We start from the raw sequence: 20,577 nt of genomic DNA on the forward strand, positions 1-20,577 counted from the left end.
AAAGTATTACCACCAGGAAAATTACTGTAGAATACACAGATGTGAAACATACAAAGATTCTGCCTATCAAATTTCTAACTGCAGTTAGTACCAGGTATTATTGGGCAGATAAAGAGAAGTTTCTATACTGGAGAGACATCCACCATGTGCCCAAATTCCTTTCCACTAGAGTTTCCAGTCTAATCTCTTGAGCGTAAAGAGCAATGCCTACCTGTAACTGAAAGCAGATTCTAGTGATAGAGCCACAAAGAACAATTTGCTGGACATTTTTGTTGCAGGGTAGAGGCTGCAACAGGCTCTAGTTATCTTGTCCAGCTTTCCTCTGATGAACCTTTGATCTCTGATGACTGTAGCATTTAAGATGTATTTTCACAGTGAAATAGATGTTTCGCAATTGATTTTACTTTTGTTTCAGAGCTGAAGCAGAGCCAGTGGGTCCAAAAGGCAGCTTGTTTCCTCTTCAAAACATCTGATGTAGCTGTGGGACATGAGATACACTACCTCTTCTTACAAATGGTCTCACCTAAGTACCCAGCAGAGTTTTCAAAAGATTCCAGAAAGTTATCTTGTCTATTTCAGGTTACTTGGGAAAGCTAAAAGAAAACCAGATTAAAAATAAAAACATCAAGCAGAAAAACAAAAACAAAAAAAAAAAAAAAAAAAACAAAAACCCCCCACACACTGCCCCAACAGTATGAGTGAAGATAGGGTTAAATGTGACTTCAGTTTAAATTAAGTGAAGAAATCCCAGTGACTTTAATAATGGTATGAATCCATCACACACACACACACCCTCCCACTCTCCCCCAAAGAGCCAATTGAGTAGGAACTAAGCTTTTCTGCCTAACACATCAGTAAGACAATGGTGCTGCTAGTTCCAGCAAAGCCCCCTAACACTCTGCTCATAGACTGTACTGGCCAATAATCAATTAGATCATTCCTGAATTAAAGAAATACCCAGAGCAATTTTGTATAACCACGTACTACATTTACCAGACCTGTAATACAGCTTTAGCATGGGTTTATTATTAAAAATCTGCAGCTCTCACCTATAGGCTATTCTGGAACCCTGTGGATCAGCAGATAGTTGCTGCTTACTAGAAAGCTTCATCCTTTATGTCAACTTTATTTCCTTTCAGTACTTTGCAGAAAGTGTGAAAAGAACTACACCATCAGCCTTTGCTATAGTCAACTGGCTTCAACTGTCAAGAACGTAGAACATGAAGTATTGAGGATGCAAAACTGAATTTTTATACACATCTCTAATAAATCAAATAATCTATAAGACTACAGAAAAACTAAATAGCCACATAAAAGACAGCTTCTTTCAGCTGTGTACATGAGTTTAGGTATGCTTTTTGCCTTCGTCCTCTTTCAGATACTTAAGAGTTTCAAAGCACCTCAAATAATCAGGTGTTTAAAGGAAAGCAGACACTACACAGGTTAAACAACATGGTTCTATTAAAAACTATCTTTAACCATGGCACTCAGTGACAGCAATACAATACGTTTTTCCACAAAGCAACTAATATAAAAATATGCCATAAAATCATCTGTAGACTAGTACTCTAGTACATACATGTAATTATAACATTCTTTTATAAACTCTTTCCTGAGATACCCTAGGTTGTTTGATTTTCTTGTATTACTAGATGCATTATCTTTATGATTGATCTAAAACAACTGTAAAATATTTTGCTTATGCAGGACACTCAGTAACATGTAAAAAGTAGTATGTAAATATATGGCAAAGAAACAGCTGGCAGAAATTATGTGCTTTTTTACTTTGTTACACTTTTTTAACATTTGCGTCCTTCGGAGATGGAAGGGAGGAGCATGAAAAACCTGAAATAAGCTATGAATTTACAAAAAGCAGGAAAGCATTTCAGGAATGTTAAAAGTTGGAATATAATATAAATGACACAAAGAGAAAGCCATAATTCATGTTGGCTATGTATTGCCTTATAAAGCAACTGGACATATTTAAGTCAGTTCACAGTAAAATAAATATTTTTACTAATCTGTTTTGGAAGAGCATATGTCTTTTAGGGTTTCAAGCTCCTCTATAAGTTTCTTGTTCTGAACTTCTAGCACTGCAACACGACTCTCCAGACATTTTATGTATTCTTTCTTCCGACGCCGACATTCTTTAGCAGCTTCCCTGCAAAAAGCAGAAGTAAAAAGTGCAAACAAAAAAGCCATTTGCATGCCATTAGAAAGCTCAGCAGAGTACGGAGACTATGATAAAATTCCAAATTTTGGAATATTTCCCAAATCAGTCTGAAAACACTAAGCAAAACTGGGTTCCACAAGGGCCTCAAGTGTCTCTTTCTCAAGTTCATATGGCAATCTGTAGAATTGCTTCCTCTCATGCCTTGATTAAAGTTCATAATAAACAAGGTCCAAATGAAAGACAATTACTCTGCTTTATGACAATAAAGATCTTTGAGGGCCTTGAGTTCCTCAATGAGAGTCTTGTTTTGGTTTTCAAGCACAGCCACACGATTTTCAAGACATTTGACATACTCCTTCTTCTTTCTGCGACATTCTCTGGCAGCTTCCCTGGAACCAATACAAGGCAAATGACTACAGGAACAGCCACAATATGGCAAAGACTGGAAAAACAAAATTACCTGCAATCCCTGCAGTTCCACAATAACAACAACAACCAACAACAACAACTGTTGGATTGCACAGACAGAACAGCAGATAACAGCCATAATAATAACATGGTTAAAATACAATCCAAAATGACTAGAACTTGAAACAAATTCAGCATCAACAAATACAAAGATGGAATTAATACACAGAGGGACTTAGAAAAACAGTGAATAAATGATAATGCATTAACTTGAGCTGTCCTAAATGTTAAGAATGAAAGCAGCATTTCTTCTTCCAGTCACACTCCATATTGCATGTTTACCAGGAGTATTATCTTCTGCAATCAAAACCTTAAAGCTAAACCAAAAGAACTCACTTTCAGAAAACACAAGAATAACTACTCTCTTCAGATGAAAAGCTAGATTCTAAGCTTGCAACCTGCTGTAATTTTCTTACCGTAATGTAATCTACAGTAAAATTTAAGTCCAAACAAATACAATTTAGATTTGTCCACAGAGCACATTTCAGTCACCTGAATCTGTTTGTTTTGGGGGATTTTTTTTTGTTGTTGTTGCTGGCTACTGGCAGTCTGGAGCCATCCTCACAGCTCTACTCAGAATTGTGTTATATTAAAACTAAATGCTTTGGCTAGCATTTTCAGAAGCATATGACTGAACAAGCATTCCATTCCAGAAGAAATTCTAGAAGTACTGGGAGTCCATTCCTTCAACTCTTGGACAGGATAAATTGTCAAATTCTGAGAATGTAACTTCCAGCAGGTCATATGAGACAGCATAGACACTAGTTTTAAAACTGAAGAGAAGAGAAACATTAGGGGGCAACAACAATGCAGTGATCCTCGCATTTTAAAACAAAGGCCAGGCATGAGAGCAAAGCAATATCATGAATTCAATCATAAAGCAAGTGGCTATTTAGTGCATTAGAGATCTGCATAGCAGATTATTTCTTCCATTAATCTTCTATTGATAGCAGTGGCTATGCATTAAAAAAAATAAAAGCAAAAAAAGAGTCCTCTAAGAACAGCAGGAAGAATGCAAAGAGATAGAGTGGTATTTAGAGCATACAGTCATCCATGCCAACTTGGTAAAAAAATATACAGTCACCTCACAAAATGACAGGGGGGCTGTACAAGAACTTATCCCAGTAGCCAAGGATTTAGGAAAGTCTGTAATTATCATTCCATCCCAGATTAAGCCCTCTTGACAGCATCATTAAGACAGCTTCTAGATGCTCAGTTATTTTCCTAACCAATTGTTTGCTGGGATGTTTCAAGATGAACAAACCCACATTGGTAATTTTACTGCCATTAGGGAAAAAAAATTAAATTCAACAATAAGTATACATGCAGATCTTCACAAAAATTGCCCCAAAGGGACAACAATAATACTAATTTCTGAATTACCATAATATTTCAGAACAAAAAAATCTATAGTGATAAGGTCAACTCTAACTTTCCAGAGTTAACAGCCAAAACTCAGTGCTATTAGGATGTGGGTTGACTGACAAAGTATTTCTTGCACTCCCTTCCATCAGTCACAAGCAGTGCTCATGACCTTAAGAAAAATTCATTAGAATGCTTGGGGGTTTTGGGGTTGGTTTTTTTTTTTCAATGCTGTATGAATTGTTACATAGTCTTACCTATTTTTCATTAGTCTCAGCTCCCTCTTGCGTGTTGCCTCTTCTGCCAGTTGCTGAGGGCTGTGCAAGGTCCCTGGTGAGGCTGCCATTACAACTCCCTGAGGTAAAGTAGTACTGGGAGATCGAATCTGGTAAGCTGGCATGTCTCCAGTGGCAGCTGCATAAAAGAACCATATTTTGAACTTTACAGAAAAAAAGAACTCTGCAAGTCTCTCTGCAAATAAAAGATTTCTGCTGATGATTCATCCAGGATCCCTGCAAAGTAAAGTATTTCATAGGCCTGTAATGTCACAACCATGATTTGTTATCTTACTAGCTTTTATTTCCAAAGTGTAAAAATAAGTTATTTAGCATGTGACCCCAGTAGACAGCCAGTCTGAAGCTTGTCAAAGCTTCCACATGGCTCTTCTCACAAACCACAGGGAAAACTGTTTGAGAAAAACTATTAGAGTATCCACATTTATTTCCTGTTTGCACAGCGCCACGAAAAGATGGTTCTGCTGGTGCAGCCATTAAGGTTTATAAACTACCCCTTATAAACAGGGGTATAAAAACGATAATATACCCCAATAAACAGGCTTCAGGAGTAATCTTGCTTCAGAACTCAACTTTCTCTTCCTGCCTTGTAATAGTAACAGTTCCATCCCTACCACCCCTCATCCTTTACAGCAGCAGTTTGGTAAAATCCTTGGGAAATCAGGGGGAGCTGCTGCTGACAAAATGAAAAGGAACAGACAAGAACTTATGGTGAACAGGAGTATATTCCTTGAGCAAGAGGACCACAAATTGGCTGCTGCAGCATTAGTAGGCAAGGGGAGATGGTAACAGTCGCACAGAAGGGCTGTAGCTTCACAGTAAATCAGAGTGCAAAAGTTCAGATTCTGCTCCTGAGCCTCTCTGTTTTGAGATCTCCCCAATATCTGAAATTTGACATGTTATTTGGATCCAATAACTTTCTAATAGTCTTACCTCTGTATCCTGGGGTACTTTGCTCCTATATGATGTACCCCAACTTTTAAACACTGTGAAAGTTCTGTGTCTTTTCTGACATAGAAAAAAAAATCAGACAAAAATGTATCCCTCTTCAAATTATATGCAACTGTTTACCCATTTCTTTCCATAAATATTTATATTATCATATAAGAAACTTAATTTTTTTGTCATTAGGGAAACCGAACATCAAAGATGGCATTTCAGAGACTGTTATACTAAACTTAATTTATAATTTAATTCTTTAAAGCAATATGCACATAATAGAAAAACAACTTAGAAAAATAAAATACAAATAAAAACACTTTGAGGAGGCTGATGGATAGTGTGGAAAGAAATGCTATCCAAGTACAGGGCGAAAAACCTCACTCCAAAACCAAACACTAGACTTAATTTAAAAATTACTGTTGTTCTTATTAAGTTGATGCAGATCCTTCACTAATTAAAAACAAAAAAAAAACGGATCAAAGCTGTGTTTAGACTACAATTCCACAACCACGTCTTAAAATCATTAACAGCCTAAACATTTTGCACCTCCCCCCTCTCTCGATCCTGCTGGTGAAAATGTTTGTGGAATTACAAGATGAACTGGACTAGTGAACTGACCTGGGCTGCAGATAATCCCCAGGGGATGGGGGAGGGAGAGAGAAATCAGCCCAGGATAGCCCTGTGAGCACTAACAGGCAGCTGCCAGAAACACAGGGCTTGGTTTTCTTATAGATCTAAAACAAAAATTACTTAATCCTTTCTTTAAGTTCACCACATATGCTAGCAGTCCCAGTTACATCAGTGGAACAATACCTCAGCTCACTATACATAAAAAGGGAATTTTAGATACTTCAGGCTCACCTTTATGCTAACCACGTTGCATACATTTTACAGACTCTAAGGTAAGAGCTACCTTTTTATCTCATTAACAGGTAGAAAAAAAAAAAACCAAAAACCAAAAAAACAAACAAAAACCCACCCAACAAAAAAAACCCCAGCTATTATTTTTGTTTGCTTTATCTACAATGAATTAGAAATCCAAAGGTATAATTTTGTAGATCAAGTCTATGAGTAAAGACCCATAACCGAGGTCGCCTCAGCCTGACAAGACCAAGTACTTTGTTGTCTGACACACGTTCAGATGTCAGCAAACATCTGCTGCTGCTGCTGCTGCTGTTCAGAGGACTCCGTGTGACACGGTTCTTGATAGGCGGCTTAACAAAGGCGAGGTCCAATCTCAGCTGGGATCAGCCACCACCACAGTAAGTAACAACATGTTAGGTGAACAGCATGAGCAGGTTCCAGGAGTGTCTGTCTCTGCCTAACAGTTGGCTCACTGAGACAGCTGCCAGCATGATAACAGAGATAAATAATCGTTTTGGTGGTTTGGTTAGGCCTTTGAAACCAGACACTGCAGTTTAAAAATTAAAAACATTAAAATTCATAGTTTGAGTCTAGCAATGTACATCCATATTACAGAGAAGAGTTCCTTCCATTTCAGCATCTGAGACAAAAATCCTACACACTTTGATCCAGACTGCCAAACTTCTGTGGCCATTTCTAATGAAATTGCATAGAGATTCCTAAAATATCAGAAGTAGGACTGAGATTGTTAACAACAATGGTGCATTTCCCTAACACATTTCCCAGTTCTTTTTTTTTCCCCTCCTTAAATTGCAAGTGAGTAAAAAGTCACTGAAAACCTGAGGCTTTAAGTTGAGTCCTACAAAAAAAAAGGAAATTATTCACAGGAAACAAACAAAAGCCAAGCAAAAAAAATAGAAATCACATTTGGAAGAGTACAACTAACCTTGAAAATTAAGTTCTGAGAAATTAATTAAAAAATAAAAATCAACCACCTAGTTAGCAGCAGGTTCATGGAAAAGGAAACTTACTAAACAGTAGAAAGCATCCCTGCACTTGAGTTCTTTCAATGACTATCCAGGAGAAAAAACTCCTGATGAATGCTACCTATTAGTACAGCTATTCTCTCCTTCTGTGAGTCATAATGATGGGACCAGATTATCAACGGGTTTTGAACTTCACCACCAAACTGGCTTAACAAGGCATGAATCATACATTTTGAGTAAAAAAAAACAAAAACAAACAAACAAACAAACAAGCAAAAACCCAAAATAAAAAAACAACCAAAACCCACCACACAACACAAAACCGTGGACTTGAAGAAGATACTTATCTCTGGATTAATGAAAGAGTAAGTACCGGCAATGAGCAGCAGCACGTAGGTTCCGGCAGCGAAGGGGTTAACCTTACAGATCTGCCGGAGGCGATTGACGAAGCAGAAAGGAACTGACTAAATCGCAGCATGACTTGGAGCTGACGTCAATGTGTATCTTGTTTGGAGTTTAACTTTTCCAGTTCCCTACTGCAACACGATTCCAGGAAATCTAATGACGTCAGCCTTTTGAACTCAATTAGCTGAGGAACAAACCATTTGAGCAGTGGAGGAGAAAACAAGCCGGTGCTACAATACTTGAAATTACTGTTTTTAAAATCTGTTTGCATTCAATATTTTCTTTGATACTGAAAGCACAGGGTTTATTTACACTACTGAAACAATGCGCAGCTTTGTCTTACAGCTATGCTTAAGCTTATTTAAATCTCAAAACCAAACTGTTCACTGCCAAACAAAAGAGCAGTGTCATTTCTACAAAATAAGAAAAAGATTATAAACATAGTAACATGCATTACAATCTCCACAATAAAAAATGATTTAAAAGAAGAGTGGTGGATTTTTCAGCAAAATCCTGCATTGAACAGTAAAGATTACTGTAACTCTCTAAATCAATCTCTGCAAGAACTCATGCACCAACAGTATTTTATTTTCCCCCAAAATGAAGCTGTTAAAAATGCCCTGAAAGCCTACACTGATTAGATATAACCAGAAGCTATTTGTACGAGATTTGAAAGACAAAGGAGTTACGGCAACAGGTTCAGAAGAAAATGTCACAAATACCAACTAAGCACTGTTTAGACATCCAAAAATACAATGTAGAAGACTAACAAAATTTGTACCTGTTTCATCTCCTGTTACAGCCATGATCAGTTTCTGCATACACGATTCTCCTGTTCCTCTACCAGAGCTCAGCATGAACTGCTCCAAACTAGCAAGCATGTGCAGGATTACAAGCAAGAGCACTGACATCACAGTGACCTCACTTGCTTACCACTGTCATTAATATGCTCTGTCACTGGAACAGCTCACTGAATCTGCAGCCCAAAGAATTCTGTTTCCAGTAAACCCTTTTTCTTCCTCTTACATATTTCTATAAACCTAGCCTTTGTTCTTTTCCCCTGAATTATTCATAAAGCTACAGAAAGCACTCGGCACAAAGCTGACTGTAAAGCAAGACCTGAAAATTCACAGCACTGACTGACAGACACGAAAATGTGGCTCTAGAATTCACAAATTAATCAGGATAAAGTCACGATTGGATAGAAAATAGGGAGCTGAAAATGACATTCAATTGTTTTGATTGGAGAAGTTTTTCTGAAAAAAAGGCAGAGAACTCCTGTCAGACAGACATGCAAAACAGGAAAGCTTAACAAGTTATAACAAATAGGAAAACGAAAGGCTAAAGCTCCTTTGGGGGGGCAGGGGGGAACAGAGTTGGGGGACTCCCAATCCACTCATTTAATTTCAGTTACAAGATTCAGAGAAGATTGAAGAAAGCTTCAAAGTAAGTCAGCCTAAAGATTTCACATGCTGTAATAGCCAGAACAGCAACTCTGGATAAGGGCTACCTCTCCCTTCAGTCCCTTTTTGTTCAAAATAAGTTCAAGAGAACTGGTTTATTTAGTTTAAAAAAAATAATAATAAAATAAATTAAAATAAAATAAAAACACTCAGTTCTAATGGAATTACTCTTTATTTATATAATTCCAAATGAAATCACTATCAGACCAGTCAGCCACTGGTCTGTATGTAGGGCAGAGCAAACTTCTTTGTCTGTAATAAATAAATTAAGACTGGTAATTCATCAGCTTAGAAACCATGCCAAGAACAGCAATAATAGAAGCAGCAATGACAAAAAGGAGCACCTTGTGATTACAGGACCACTTCAGGGTCATGAGCAGAAGATCAGAACTGAAGCACACAAGAAATTCAAGCCACAGACCTCAAGTATCACTGACCATATTATGAAAAGCCACATAGATCCCAACAGAATGAGTTTTTGATACTTTTCTACATTGATTTTCACTAATAATTAAACACTTTCTTTTTACTTCAGCTAGCAAAAAACCCAAACCTTCATTAGGAAACTGTCAGACCATCAGAACTGCCTTTTATTTTGCCTATGTATATAAATTTGTAGCAAATTAAATGCCCTTTGATGCTTTTTTACTAATCCTTTCCCCCATCTCAGGTTACCAGAAAATATCAAGCACAGGGTTTACGTGATGACATCCATTATAACATGAGATTCATCAACAAATACTTTAGAAAAAATATAAACACATCTGCTATCTGAAAAATGCTGAAAGAGATCTTTTCTGCCCTAGCACCAATATTTGGTACTTTCTTTCCTCCATTCTTCCCTTCTTTCTCTCTTTCTTTCACTTCTATGATTATCATAGAATCATAGAATCATAGAATTAGCCGGGTTGGAAGGGACCTCAGAGATCATCTAGTCCAACCCTTGACCCACCGGAGCAGTTGCTAGACCATGGCACTGAGTGCCACATCCAGTCTTTTTTTAAATGTCTCCAGGGACGGAGAATCTACCACCTCACCGGGCAGTCCATTCCATAGCCTAATCACCCTCTCCGTGAAGAAATTCTTTCTAATATCTAACCTAAACCTCCCCTGGCACAACTTAAGACTGTGTCCTCTTGTCTTGTTGAAGGTCGTCTGTGAAAAGAGTCCAGTTCCCACCTCGCTACAGCCTCCTTTCAGGTAGTTGTAGACAGCAATGAGGTCTTCCCTGAGCCTCCTCTTCTTCAGGCTGAACAGCCCCAGCTCTCTCAGCCTCTCCTCATAGGGCCTGTGCTCGAGTCCCTTCACCAGCCTGGTTGCCCTCCTTTGGACCTGTTCCAGGACCTCTACATCCTTCTTAAATTGAGGGGCCCAGAACTGGACACAGCACTCGAGGTGTAATATAATAAGGTATGTATGCTATTTACTCAAAAGCATTCTAAAACTACACGTAAGTGTAAAGATTACTAAGCAGAATCTTGCTTTCCTATTATAAACTGTGCTATCATGATATTAGGTGAATGGTTAACTGCAAAATGTATGTAAATTATAAATGTTAATTAACTATATTCCTACAGACTTTCTAGCACAGGCAAGATGACCTGTAGCAAGAACATATTAGCAATTTGTATATTCAAATTATTTCATTGTTTCACTCCATCCTGAATAACTCAGGTTTCTTGAAGATCTGTATTGCTGTAAACATAGGTGCTTTCATAGTTTTTTTTATACGCTATTTTTTTTAATTAAAGATTTATGATTTTCTGGTATCATTAGCATATATAATAACTTGAAACCTTTAATATTCTCATCATCTCCAGGTTCATGCTCACTTTCTATTCCCTTTATATTTTCCTGTATATGTTATGTAGCATTTTTCTTCTATGTCAATAGCTATAAGCATCCCTAAACACTGGACTTTATCTGGGCCACAGAAATAAGAGAATTTCAAGCAGTCAACTTCTTTGAGCGCAAACAGAAAATTAATCAATTTAATTAAAAGTAGACAGAGGCTTCCAGAAACAAGATAGAGCAGATATAGCAACTGTCTCTGGATCCATTTTTAGTTTTAATCACAGGCAAGACACTTATGGGCTATACCATGAAGGAGCTGAGCCCATCACTGAGACTGAGCAGGGAGGTTAGAGGACAGCCTCATCAGAAGACAACTCTGTAATGAAGAATCTGTAAAGAAGGGCAAGCAAATGCAGTTCCCAAGGACTGAAATGCTGCTGGATAAAACTATTAAGTTTCATGCTTCTTCACAGACTGGGGAGGTCTTAGGAAGAATCTGAGGAGCTACTCTCTCTGCGCTCCACACCTTCACCAATAAAGCTTTGAACAATCAAAGCAATACACACAAAGTAAAAAAATACTACAGTCAACCTGAAGAAGCCCTCTAATTTAAGCAAGTGTACACGTGTATAGAGAACATACTCAACCCATACTCAGTGAACATGCACTAGCAGAGTGAGATTGGTTTTGGGGACAGCCACATTTGTGTCTTAAGGCCTTGCTATGAGTGTGTTCATAATAATATTTAGGGAAGCTGCGACAGCACTCTGCATGAAGAAAGCTAACATTTGGCTTAGGGTTTTTCAGTCTTAGAGCTTACTTTAAATGCTTTTGAAAAGTCTTGGAAAGACAACATATTTCAGCAAAGAATGAACCAGCAGCAATGGAAAGATTCAAATTTGGTATAATTATTTAGCATTGTCTCAACAAGTTCAGTTATCTGCAACCTATTAGTGTTATTTACATCCAAGGCTTCCTTCACAGCAATGGGAGAGACACAGCCACTTAAAGATAGAGCTTATTTCAAACATCCATATCAGGAAAAAAAAAAAAGGCATCTCAACCTGGACTTCACTGAAACAGGGAAAAGAAATTCTCTGTATCCTTCATGGGGGCCATCAATTTAGTGTCTCCATACTGAAATCTCTTCATCATTTTCAAAGGTTTTCACCAGTTAACACAAATCCCAACCCTACCTTCCCTACTATCAATAAGAAGCCAAGACACCTATTGCTTCTCAGTCTTCGTCAGCATTTCCTAAATGCTGGGAACAGTAGAAAAAAAAAAACAAACAAGCCCAAAACTACAGTAAGGTTCAAGAATTCACTAATCACTGTGCATTTTATAGCACCTCAAAGTGTTCTTTTGTGAGAATACTAGCCTCAGTAAAGGAGCTCTTTTCTAATAACTACAATAATCAGAAGTTGTAAGAAAATTCTGCCCTAAACAGATCCAAAGAACTTCAGCAGATGTTTTTTATTAGTTAGTGAAATTAATTTCATATATCTTAAATTAAATGCAGTCTCGGCATCTCATTTCCATCTGTAACAGCACTTTTACTGCAACTAAACATATCTCTCAAAGTCTGGACAAATATTCAAAGCAAAAAGTGTTTCTGTATGTTATTTGCTCCTCATAACTTTTTTTTAAAATCAAAAGAAGTAGCTGTTTTACTGAGCAAAGAAACCGAGTCTCATCCTAAGACTTTCACCTTGTTACGTACAAATATTTAATAGTGTAAAAATGTCAACACAAAATAAAAATCCTTTTAAGATTTTTTTTTACTGTAAAAAAAAATTATTACTAGAGTAATAAAACATACCTTGAACAACAACTTGGCTTCCAGGAACAAAAAATTGTTGTGTGCCATCAGGCGATTGTCCTGCATATTGCACAATGGTAGCACCTGGCTGAGGAGTTCCTGAATTTGTCATTCTTAATGCCTGTAGTCCATGGGCACCATCAGAAGCTGGATTAGAAATCTGGATTGCACCACCTTGAGTTATAGTAACTAAACATAAAGAAAAAAAAGAAAGTTAGGCAATAGAAAGAGATAAAGCACATGTTAAAACACACACCTCCCATTTTAAAATGAACTTAAAATGAATGAATTTTAAAATCAAATTTTGTTTGATAGGACATATTGTCCTCTCTTTACTTGAAGATCAATTACACAATAAAACTTAAAGAATGTTAATACTGATTTCCACAAATATAAAGCCTTTTCTATAGTACGTTATGTGTATAACAGATAAAAAGCATTGTTCCATGTTTTATCTCCATACTTCCAGAAATACTAGCTCTTCTAAAGTAGTTTTAATACAAGAGAAAAGAAAAAATAAAAGCTCCTAGTCACAGAGAATCATTGTTATTTTAAATATTAATGTTAGTTATTTTAAAAATAATTAAAAGCTGTGTTTATTGACTCCCACAAAACAAAAACAAGGCTATTTTAGAAAAAGGAAAAGGAAGTCTTCTGACACAATCCTTTCCTTAGTAGGAAAGAAAGTCTAGCCCAACAGTGGTTTTCAAGTTGTACAAAGCTGTACAAAGTCCAATACTTAGGTAAAAAGAGACACAGAACAAAGTTTTCCCGATGTAAAACAATATGAAAATAAAAGTATATTTTCCCCATTAGAAAAAATCATACTGTGTTGATCACCAAAATTTATATTTAGACAAAAATCAAATTCCCTATAGAAGTTACTAGTTACATATTCCTTATAAAATTGGCGGTGTCTTTCTTAAATGAAGAAATATGATAGAAGCACAAAGTAGTTTGGGATGGAAGGGACCTTAAAAGATCACCTTGTTCCAGCCCCCCTGCCCTATGCATGGAAACCTCCCACTAGACCAAGTTGCTCCAAGCTCCATCCAACCCAGCCTTGAACACTTCCAGGGAGGGGGCAGCCACAACTTCCCTGGGCAAACCTGGTCCACTGTCTCACCACACTCACACTGAGGTATTTTTTCCTAATATCCAACCTAAATCTCCACTCAGATATTGAGCTGTTGACCACAACTCTTCGAGTGTGACCATCCAGCCAAATCTTTATCCATCAAGTGGTCCACCCATTAAATCCATGTTTCTTTTAATTAAAATACTCCTGAAACTTTTAGATGAGAATACAGATCCCAAGTGGTAATAAACTCCTTTGTCCCTCCAAAGTCATGTAACCTACAAAAATTGCCAGTGTATTTAAAGTGATCTGACATGGCACAAATGTCACATGTGAGTACAGATTCAGGACTGCTTTCACAGTCAGTTTGACAGTATTTAATTAGATCCTTGAAGGTTCAGCTTTGGTTATCTGAGCACATGATTTGTTAGACACTTGTGTAAGCTTTGAAGATAGCTGATCTCAAATGTTCTGTCTTGACAACAGTAGGTTATCTCTGTCCTCTTAAGGTTGGACCAGATAATCCCTGAAGTCCCTTCCAACATGTCATTCTGTGATTCTATGACCTTGAAAGGCCAACATCAGATAATAACACCTCAAAGAACACTGAAATACTAAAAGCTGATTAGTAAACTGTTACTAGTCAGTTAGACAACAGTAACTATCTACTAGAAGCCCAGATGATTTTTAAAGTGTGTAATCGAGTTATCTACCAAAACACAGCCAAATCACAGCAGCTTAATCAGCTTCAGGGGATAATGAGGAGCTCCTCTCATGTTGAACGAAGCACTGAGACTTATGTGCAACACTGGAGCAGGGTCCAGCATGGGCCTCCAGTTCTACCCTCAGAATAGGGAACATTAAATGTAGGAACTAGCTGGGTCCTGGACACAGACTCCTAAATAAAGAATTGTAGGAAAAAAACCAAAAGAAACAAAACAAAAACCAAAAACATAACAAAACAAAACAAAAAAGCAACATACACACACACACACACAAAAAAAAAAACCCAAAAAACAACCAACCAGTCTGGACTCCTAAGCAGAAAGTACCCCATTTTGGGGGACAGTGGAAGAGACAAGCAATCAAAATAAGTAATTTTCTCCTTTATTCTTCAGGAAATCCAGAACAAGAGGAGGTACCTCACACCATGTGAGCTTCCCAGCATGGTTTGTCCCCTCTGCCTCCCAAGGAAGTAACATACTTCTGCCTCTCACAGAGTTAGCACTGAGTGGTATGCCCACACCACCCTATCCTTATCACACAAAAAAGTCAGTCTGGGTTCCTGAGCAGTAAAACATCAGCATGTAATAACACAAAATTATTGGCTCCACAGTGAGCCTGGGTAAACAATTATGTCACAGCTGTCCTGCAAGTATTCGTTCAACTCACAATCCAGTACTTTCTACATGAAACTGAATTAACTCTAGTAAATCTTAAAGGGCTGATTCCTGCTTATTACCAGAACACCACACTGTCCCCACCCTGATCTCAGCTACCACACAGACCTTTGTTGTTCTGGAACTATACTGGAAATCTGGGCTTCTGTGAAGGGTACAGGACAGTTGCTGGAGTTGTACATAATACAGGTGGATGTGAGTGGTATCTTCTGACCTAGCTAGAATTGAATATTTTATATTAATACCATTTTCTGAGTATAATCAACAGCTCTAAACCAGAAAAATCAGATCTTTCCTTCCCTTCCAAAAATGGGAAAAGCAACTAAAGTTGGTCTTTCCCAAAAGATGTCTCAATTCTCCAACTGTTAAAAACCTGTCCTAGACAGCAAGCAACACAAAGAGGTGACAAAAAACATTGTAATTTTCATTTCCCATGCATAGTTTCAGAACATCACAATATTCACAAGTTGGCAAAGGGGGCAGGGAATGACACAGTAGTTGATACATATCCTACAACTGAACAAACAGCTCTTGAGCCATTAGACCACTACCGGAGGTGATGCAAATAATTTTTTCCCCAGTATTCAATAACTAACATGACAGAACTACAGCCAACAGAGTAGGTGTGTAGTCAGATCAGGCTACAATGCTTGTACACAAGACACTACATTACACAAAACTATCAATTCCACTTATAGGAAGATAACACCCATGTTGATGGGGGTAACTGAGAAAAACATTTTATCTAGCTGGTCATGCCTACAAGCCTGTATGCTTCCATAAGCCAAAGACAAGAAGCTCTAAGGAAAAAGATGTTTGGAAACCATGGCAACATACCATTCTGGCTCATGAAAATAAAGCAAAGAGCAATTGCTGCTGCTAATAAAAAAATATATTTCTTTGTCAGAAACATTTACTTATCCAATTCTTCCAAAAATTGTCATCCCAGACATCCAGACACCAGTAAAAATTATCTTTTCAGCTAAACTGCCTTTTCTGTGCAGGAACAGATAGAACACCACGGAAAATAGAGAATCAGCAAATGTAGTAACACAGTGTATCTGTTCTAAACCAGGGCACAATGCAGATGGCTGTAGTGACACTGCAAGACCAGTTCTCCATTGCCATGGACACTGTACAAGTTTAATGAAAAAACTGCTGGATGCCTGCACAAGAGAATCCACACAGCCAATGCTGACCAAGAAAAGAGGAGTACTCAGAATGATAAACAGAAGAGTTATTGACAGGAGACATAAAGATAAAGCAGACATATGTAGCGACCCTCTGCATCATATCCAGACTGAAATGAAACAGGAGATGCTGCATTCCCACTGTGTTCCCAGTTTTAACTGGCAGGAGTTCTTGAGGATCACAGGCAGCCAACAGGACAGCTGCTCAGCAATACTGCAGATCTATGCCTTGAATGTATCAAGACTAGAAGTCAACAGTCAAGTTCTCTTTAGTAAATTCCAAATTAAGACACCCTTTACTACAAGATCAAGGATGAAACCATCCTTGCTAACACTTGGATTCAACTTGCAGTCTAATGTTCTGGCAAGCAACAACTTTGAGGTTAATGACCAGCATCCTAAGAAAGATTTTGATATAATTTTCCCTAACAAGAATTAAGAGAGAACGCATGAATTTCACAGCAGCAAAAGATGTGCAATGTTTTAATTTAAAAAATTTGACTTAAAAAAAAAATAGTATCAAATTAATGAATTAGTTAACTGGGTAAGCAAAATCATTTCCAGGAAGACGAAATTTTTCAAGTTTCTAAGCCAGGATCAGGAGAGTCTACGTAATTAAAAAAATAAAAGATAATAATTTCATTCAGTTGAGGGTATCTGCCAGATTCTGTACTAGGTAAGGTCATTTAGCATGCTCACAAATCCACAGAAAAGAGCACTTACAATGCTGGACACCATGAAGCAGACATTTATTTATACCTATACCTTACAGAAAGGGTAACAAAATCAGCTTAGGAGAGCAAGTAAAATTATTTCTATGCTGAAGGAATAGATGATAGGAAATTCTGCTTTCTCAGAGTTAATAATTCCCTTACTTGCAGAAATCAAAAACTTATGCAAGTAAACTGAAAAAATCTAAGGGTGACTAGAACACAGCTAGAGAGCCATTCTATCCTCTTTTATATGCCATTTTAATATTTCAATGGACTTCTGCTCTCTTCTTTCAGGGAAAAAAACCCCCATAACATTTCTTTTACAATTTTCCTGTCATTATGTCAAAGGAAAAATAGCTCCATGTCAGTGTGTCTATACATGAAAAAACAACCAACCAACCATCAATACCCCAAACCTGCAGAAGTTTTATCCAATACATAAATGAAAAAAGTTATTAGAAAGCTATTGCTTAAATGATATACGATTAAGTGAAAAGAAGCCATGGGGAATGAGTTATGCAACATTTTTAACATAAATGTAGGAATTTAAAGGAAGTAAATCTGTAGAACAGGACTGTGAATCTAACTATTAAGTTGTTTTTGTATGAAATAACAAATAATGGAGACCACAGGTTAGGTTAATTTTGCAGCTAAAGGGTTTACACTTGAAAACAGAAGGGAAGAAACACAGCTGTTTCAAGCAAGAAAATTCAAAATCAAGAAGTAATTTCATACTACAGCCTTAGTTAGACTTAAAAAAAAATCTAAATCACTAATTGATATTTTGTGTAATGAATAGCACGAATACATAATCACATCACAGTATTTTTCATTTCACCTAAGCCTCACCTCCACATTTTTAATGCACTGGAGTTCTAAAGGGACTAAATGTAACAACCAATAAACACTGCAAGAAATAGACTAAAAGTCTATAATGACCACATCAGGATATATTAAGTGTAAAAATTGAAATTATTTAGAAACACTCTACTCTGAACACCACATAGTATCTTTGTAAACATACTGTATTGCCCTGTGTTAGCATGATACAGGCTGGCTGGCATGACCATTGGAGAAATTCCAGAAGGTGATCCTTCATCTTCCGATTTATCTTCTTCTTCAATCTTTGGTACTGCAGGAACATCTGATGAGAGTTCATTCAGAATTTTTCTAGAAAAGGATGGAAATAATTAGATATATTTGAAATTCTACATCCATCAAAACAAAGTCAGCTTTTATCAAACACTTTTGTTGTATTTACGCTGCCTATAACAAACAGCATGACCAAAATAAAAAGGTCTTACCTGTAGGAAGGCCGTCTTGAAAGTATTTCCCTACGTTTTTGAGAATCAATTATCCCTTCTGATTCTGCAGATTCATCTGCAATTGATGCTACCTGTAACAGTAAAGTTTCTGAAATTCATAACTTCATTAAAAAAGCAGAGAGCAACAGAGTAAAAATTTTTTTAAAAAATACCTTCCATGTTTATACACTAATTTATCACTAATCATGTGATCTTGCACTTCTTTTTATGAAGTAAATCACAAATTATGTTAGCAACACATAACCACTTAGATGACAACTTCCATTTGAAAAGGAAAACAAGCAAAATAAAGTTACTTTTTTGTGAATGACACCTTGAAAAAGTAGTGAAGACAGAAGATTTATTTAAATAAAAAAATATTATACAATTTATTTAGCTTTTAAAAGGAAATTAAGTATTTGAAATACAGAATACTGCAATAATGAACCTTAAAAACAGTATACAATACATATGCCTCTTCAGAAACATACCAAAGGTATTTAGAAAATAAGCTTATTTAAATATACAAATTTATTACATTTACCAAAACATATACATTAATACAAATACACTGCTTAGCAATACTGCATGAGTTTTGGAAACCTCTGACAAGTCTACAATGTCACTTTCTCTCAGACCTTTACTAACAGTATTTTCACAGGTTCTGGTTCTCTTAAAATTACTCAAGCCAACATTAAGACCTGGAGATGAATCACCATCTTTACCAGCAACCATCTCATTACACAGAACTGAGTGATTACTGAGCAAGTAAACCATACTATTTACTTTAGTTACTTGGACTGTTGTTTTGGAATATTTGTGGGGGAAATGATCTTTTTGATCATTCATTCAGCTACACCTGCACTGTTTCAGACTAAACACTGTGTTAAACTAACGCTGAACAAACGTTAATTCAGTGACTAGAAGGTTCAAATTTTAGATAATATTACACAGCTGAGAGCCTGGGTATGGTATCTCAAAAAAGCACTCTCATTTGCCAAGGGGGGAAACCCCCTGAACTATTTGTCCCAGGCAGAGCAGCAGGAAAACAAGAATTTAGTGCTCTTAAATCTTCCAATTCCACTAAGTGCTGACAAAAGGCACTCCTAGTTTGTGAAGACTGAAGAAGTCAGGAAGAGTTGCACTTAGGGAGGCAGATAAGGAAATCACAAGATGCTTTGAGAATTTTCATGTGGAAGAAGACATTTTCTTCAAGAAATTTCCTAAGTTCTAATTTTCACCAAGACAAATCAATTTAGCATTTCAGCCTGTTCTAATAGCAAACAATAACATTCTCAGTGCTAACCCATGGAAAACATTCTAATTTTTTCCCAGAACTCATTCAAAATTCAACTTCACTACATTGCTCTGCATTTGAAAAAATTTAATTTCATGTTAGTCTGCCAATCCCTCATATACTACAGTTCAGGGAATCAAATAGCAAGTAATAGAGAAGTAGAACAGTCAAATAACAGTCTGAACTTCAAACCTTCCCTCAAATAAAACAATAGTCACATAACAGGTAAAAAACATGATATAGATAAACATTTTTTTTCATCCCCAAATCAACAGTATTACAAAAAAATAATTTAACACTTTTAGGTTTTAAGGCTGCAGGTGTTGGAGGGAAAGGTTTAACATCAACCTTCAGCATACTTTAAAATAAATAAAAATAAAAATCACAGTAAACCAATAGCATTTCCCAAGTTCCTTACTGTCTAGAGACAGGATATCGAGTTAAAGCAAAATGATCCTGGGAAAATGCCAGGTGGCTGGATAAAGTACTTAAGAGGATCACAGAAGAGCTGAACAACCTCTGTAGTCAAGTCTTTTACAGCATCTTCAAGCCCTTCTTGTAGAGTCAATGTATTAGCCATTCGCACACTCAAAAGAAAACAAAGCAAAACCCTGGAACTAACTGGTCAATATTAATCAGGATACAGCTTTCCTGACTCTACTCATTTGGGAAAGGGAAAACTGCCAGATTGTACTCAATACAAGTAGTCGACTCTCTGAAAAGAAACAGCTGCCAAGAGATTCCAGATAAATTCTTCTTCCTGAGCTTTGGAGCACGTCCTCTATTTTGGCATGTTATGTCCTGACTAGACTGACTTGAAGAAAAGCAGTGACAGAAGCTAAGCATGACTGTAATATGCTTCTCCGATAAAATTTACCCTGTTAAATGACAGAAATTAAATTTCCATTTTAGAATTAAAATAACATTTTTGACATATTTATTTTGAATACTCTGATTTGACTTCAAGTTTGACTAAACCTAAGTGTCTGGACATCTACTGCATCTATTTCAGTAGTGATCTAG

The 20,577-nt window shown here is 36.8% G+C and overlaps 1 protein-coding gene across 12 annotated transcripts in view; it reads right to left on the reverse strand.

The window, feature by feature from the left end:
- Positions 1-1,439: 1,439 nt before the first annotated feature.
- Positions 1,440-20,577, reverse strand: part of CREM (cAMP responsive element modulator) — a 31,823-nt gene continuing 12,685 nt past the window's right edge. For 3 of the 12 annotated variants that reach the window (XM_030446142.1, XM_030446144.1, XM_030446141.1), the window contains 5 exons: positions 18,258-18,349; positions 17,978-18,123; positions 12,573-12,761; positions 4,261-4,417; positions 1,440-2,562 (listed from right to left, as the gene is read on the reverse strand). In XM_030446142.1, the coding sequence (XP_030302002.1) occupies positions 2,418-2,562; positions 4,261-4,417; positions 12,573-12,761; positions 17,978-18,123; positions 18,258-18,349 (729 nt within the window). In that variant the 3' untranslated portion in view covers positions 1,440-2,417. Of the gene's footprint in view, positions 2,563-4,260; positions 4,418-5,856; positions 6,178-7,133; positions 7,342-7,396; positions 7,524-8,274; positions 8,412-12,572; positions 12,762-17,977; positions 18,124-18,257; positions 18,350-20,577 lie in introns of those variants that run through there. The other 9 variants (XM_030446145.1, XM_030446143.1, XM_008503883.2 and 6 more) reach the window with 7 other exon arrangements.

Source organism: Calypte anna, chromosome 2 (assembly GCF_003957555.1).
Source record: "Calypte anna isolate BGI_N300 chromosome 2, bCalAnn1_v1.p, whole genome shotgun sequence".
NCBI lineage: Eukaryota > Metazoa > Chordata > Aves > Apodiformes > Trochilidae > Calypte > Calypte anna.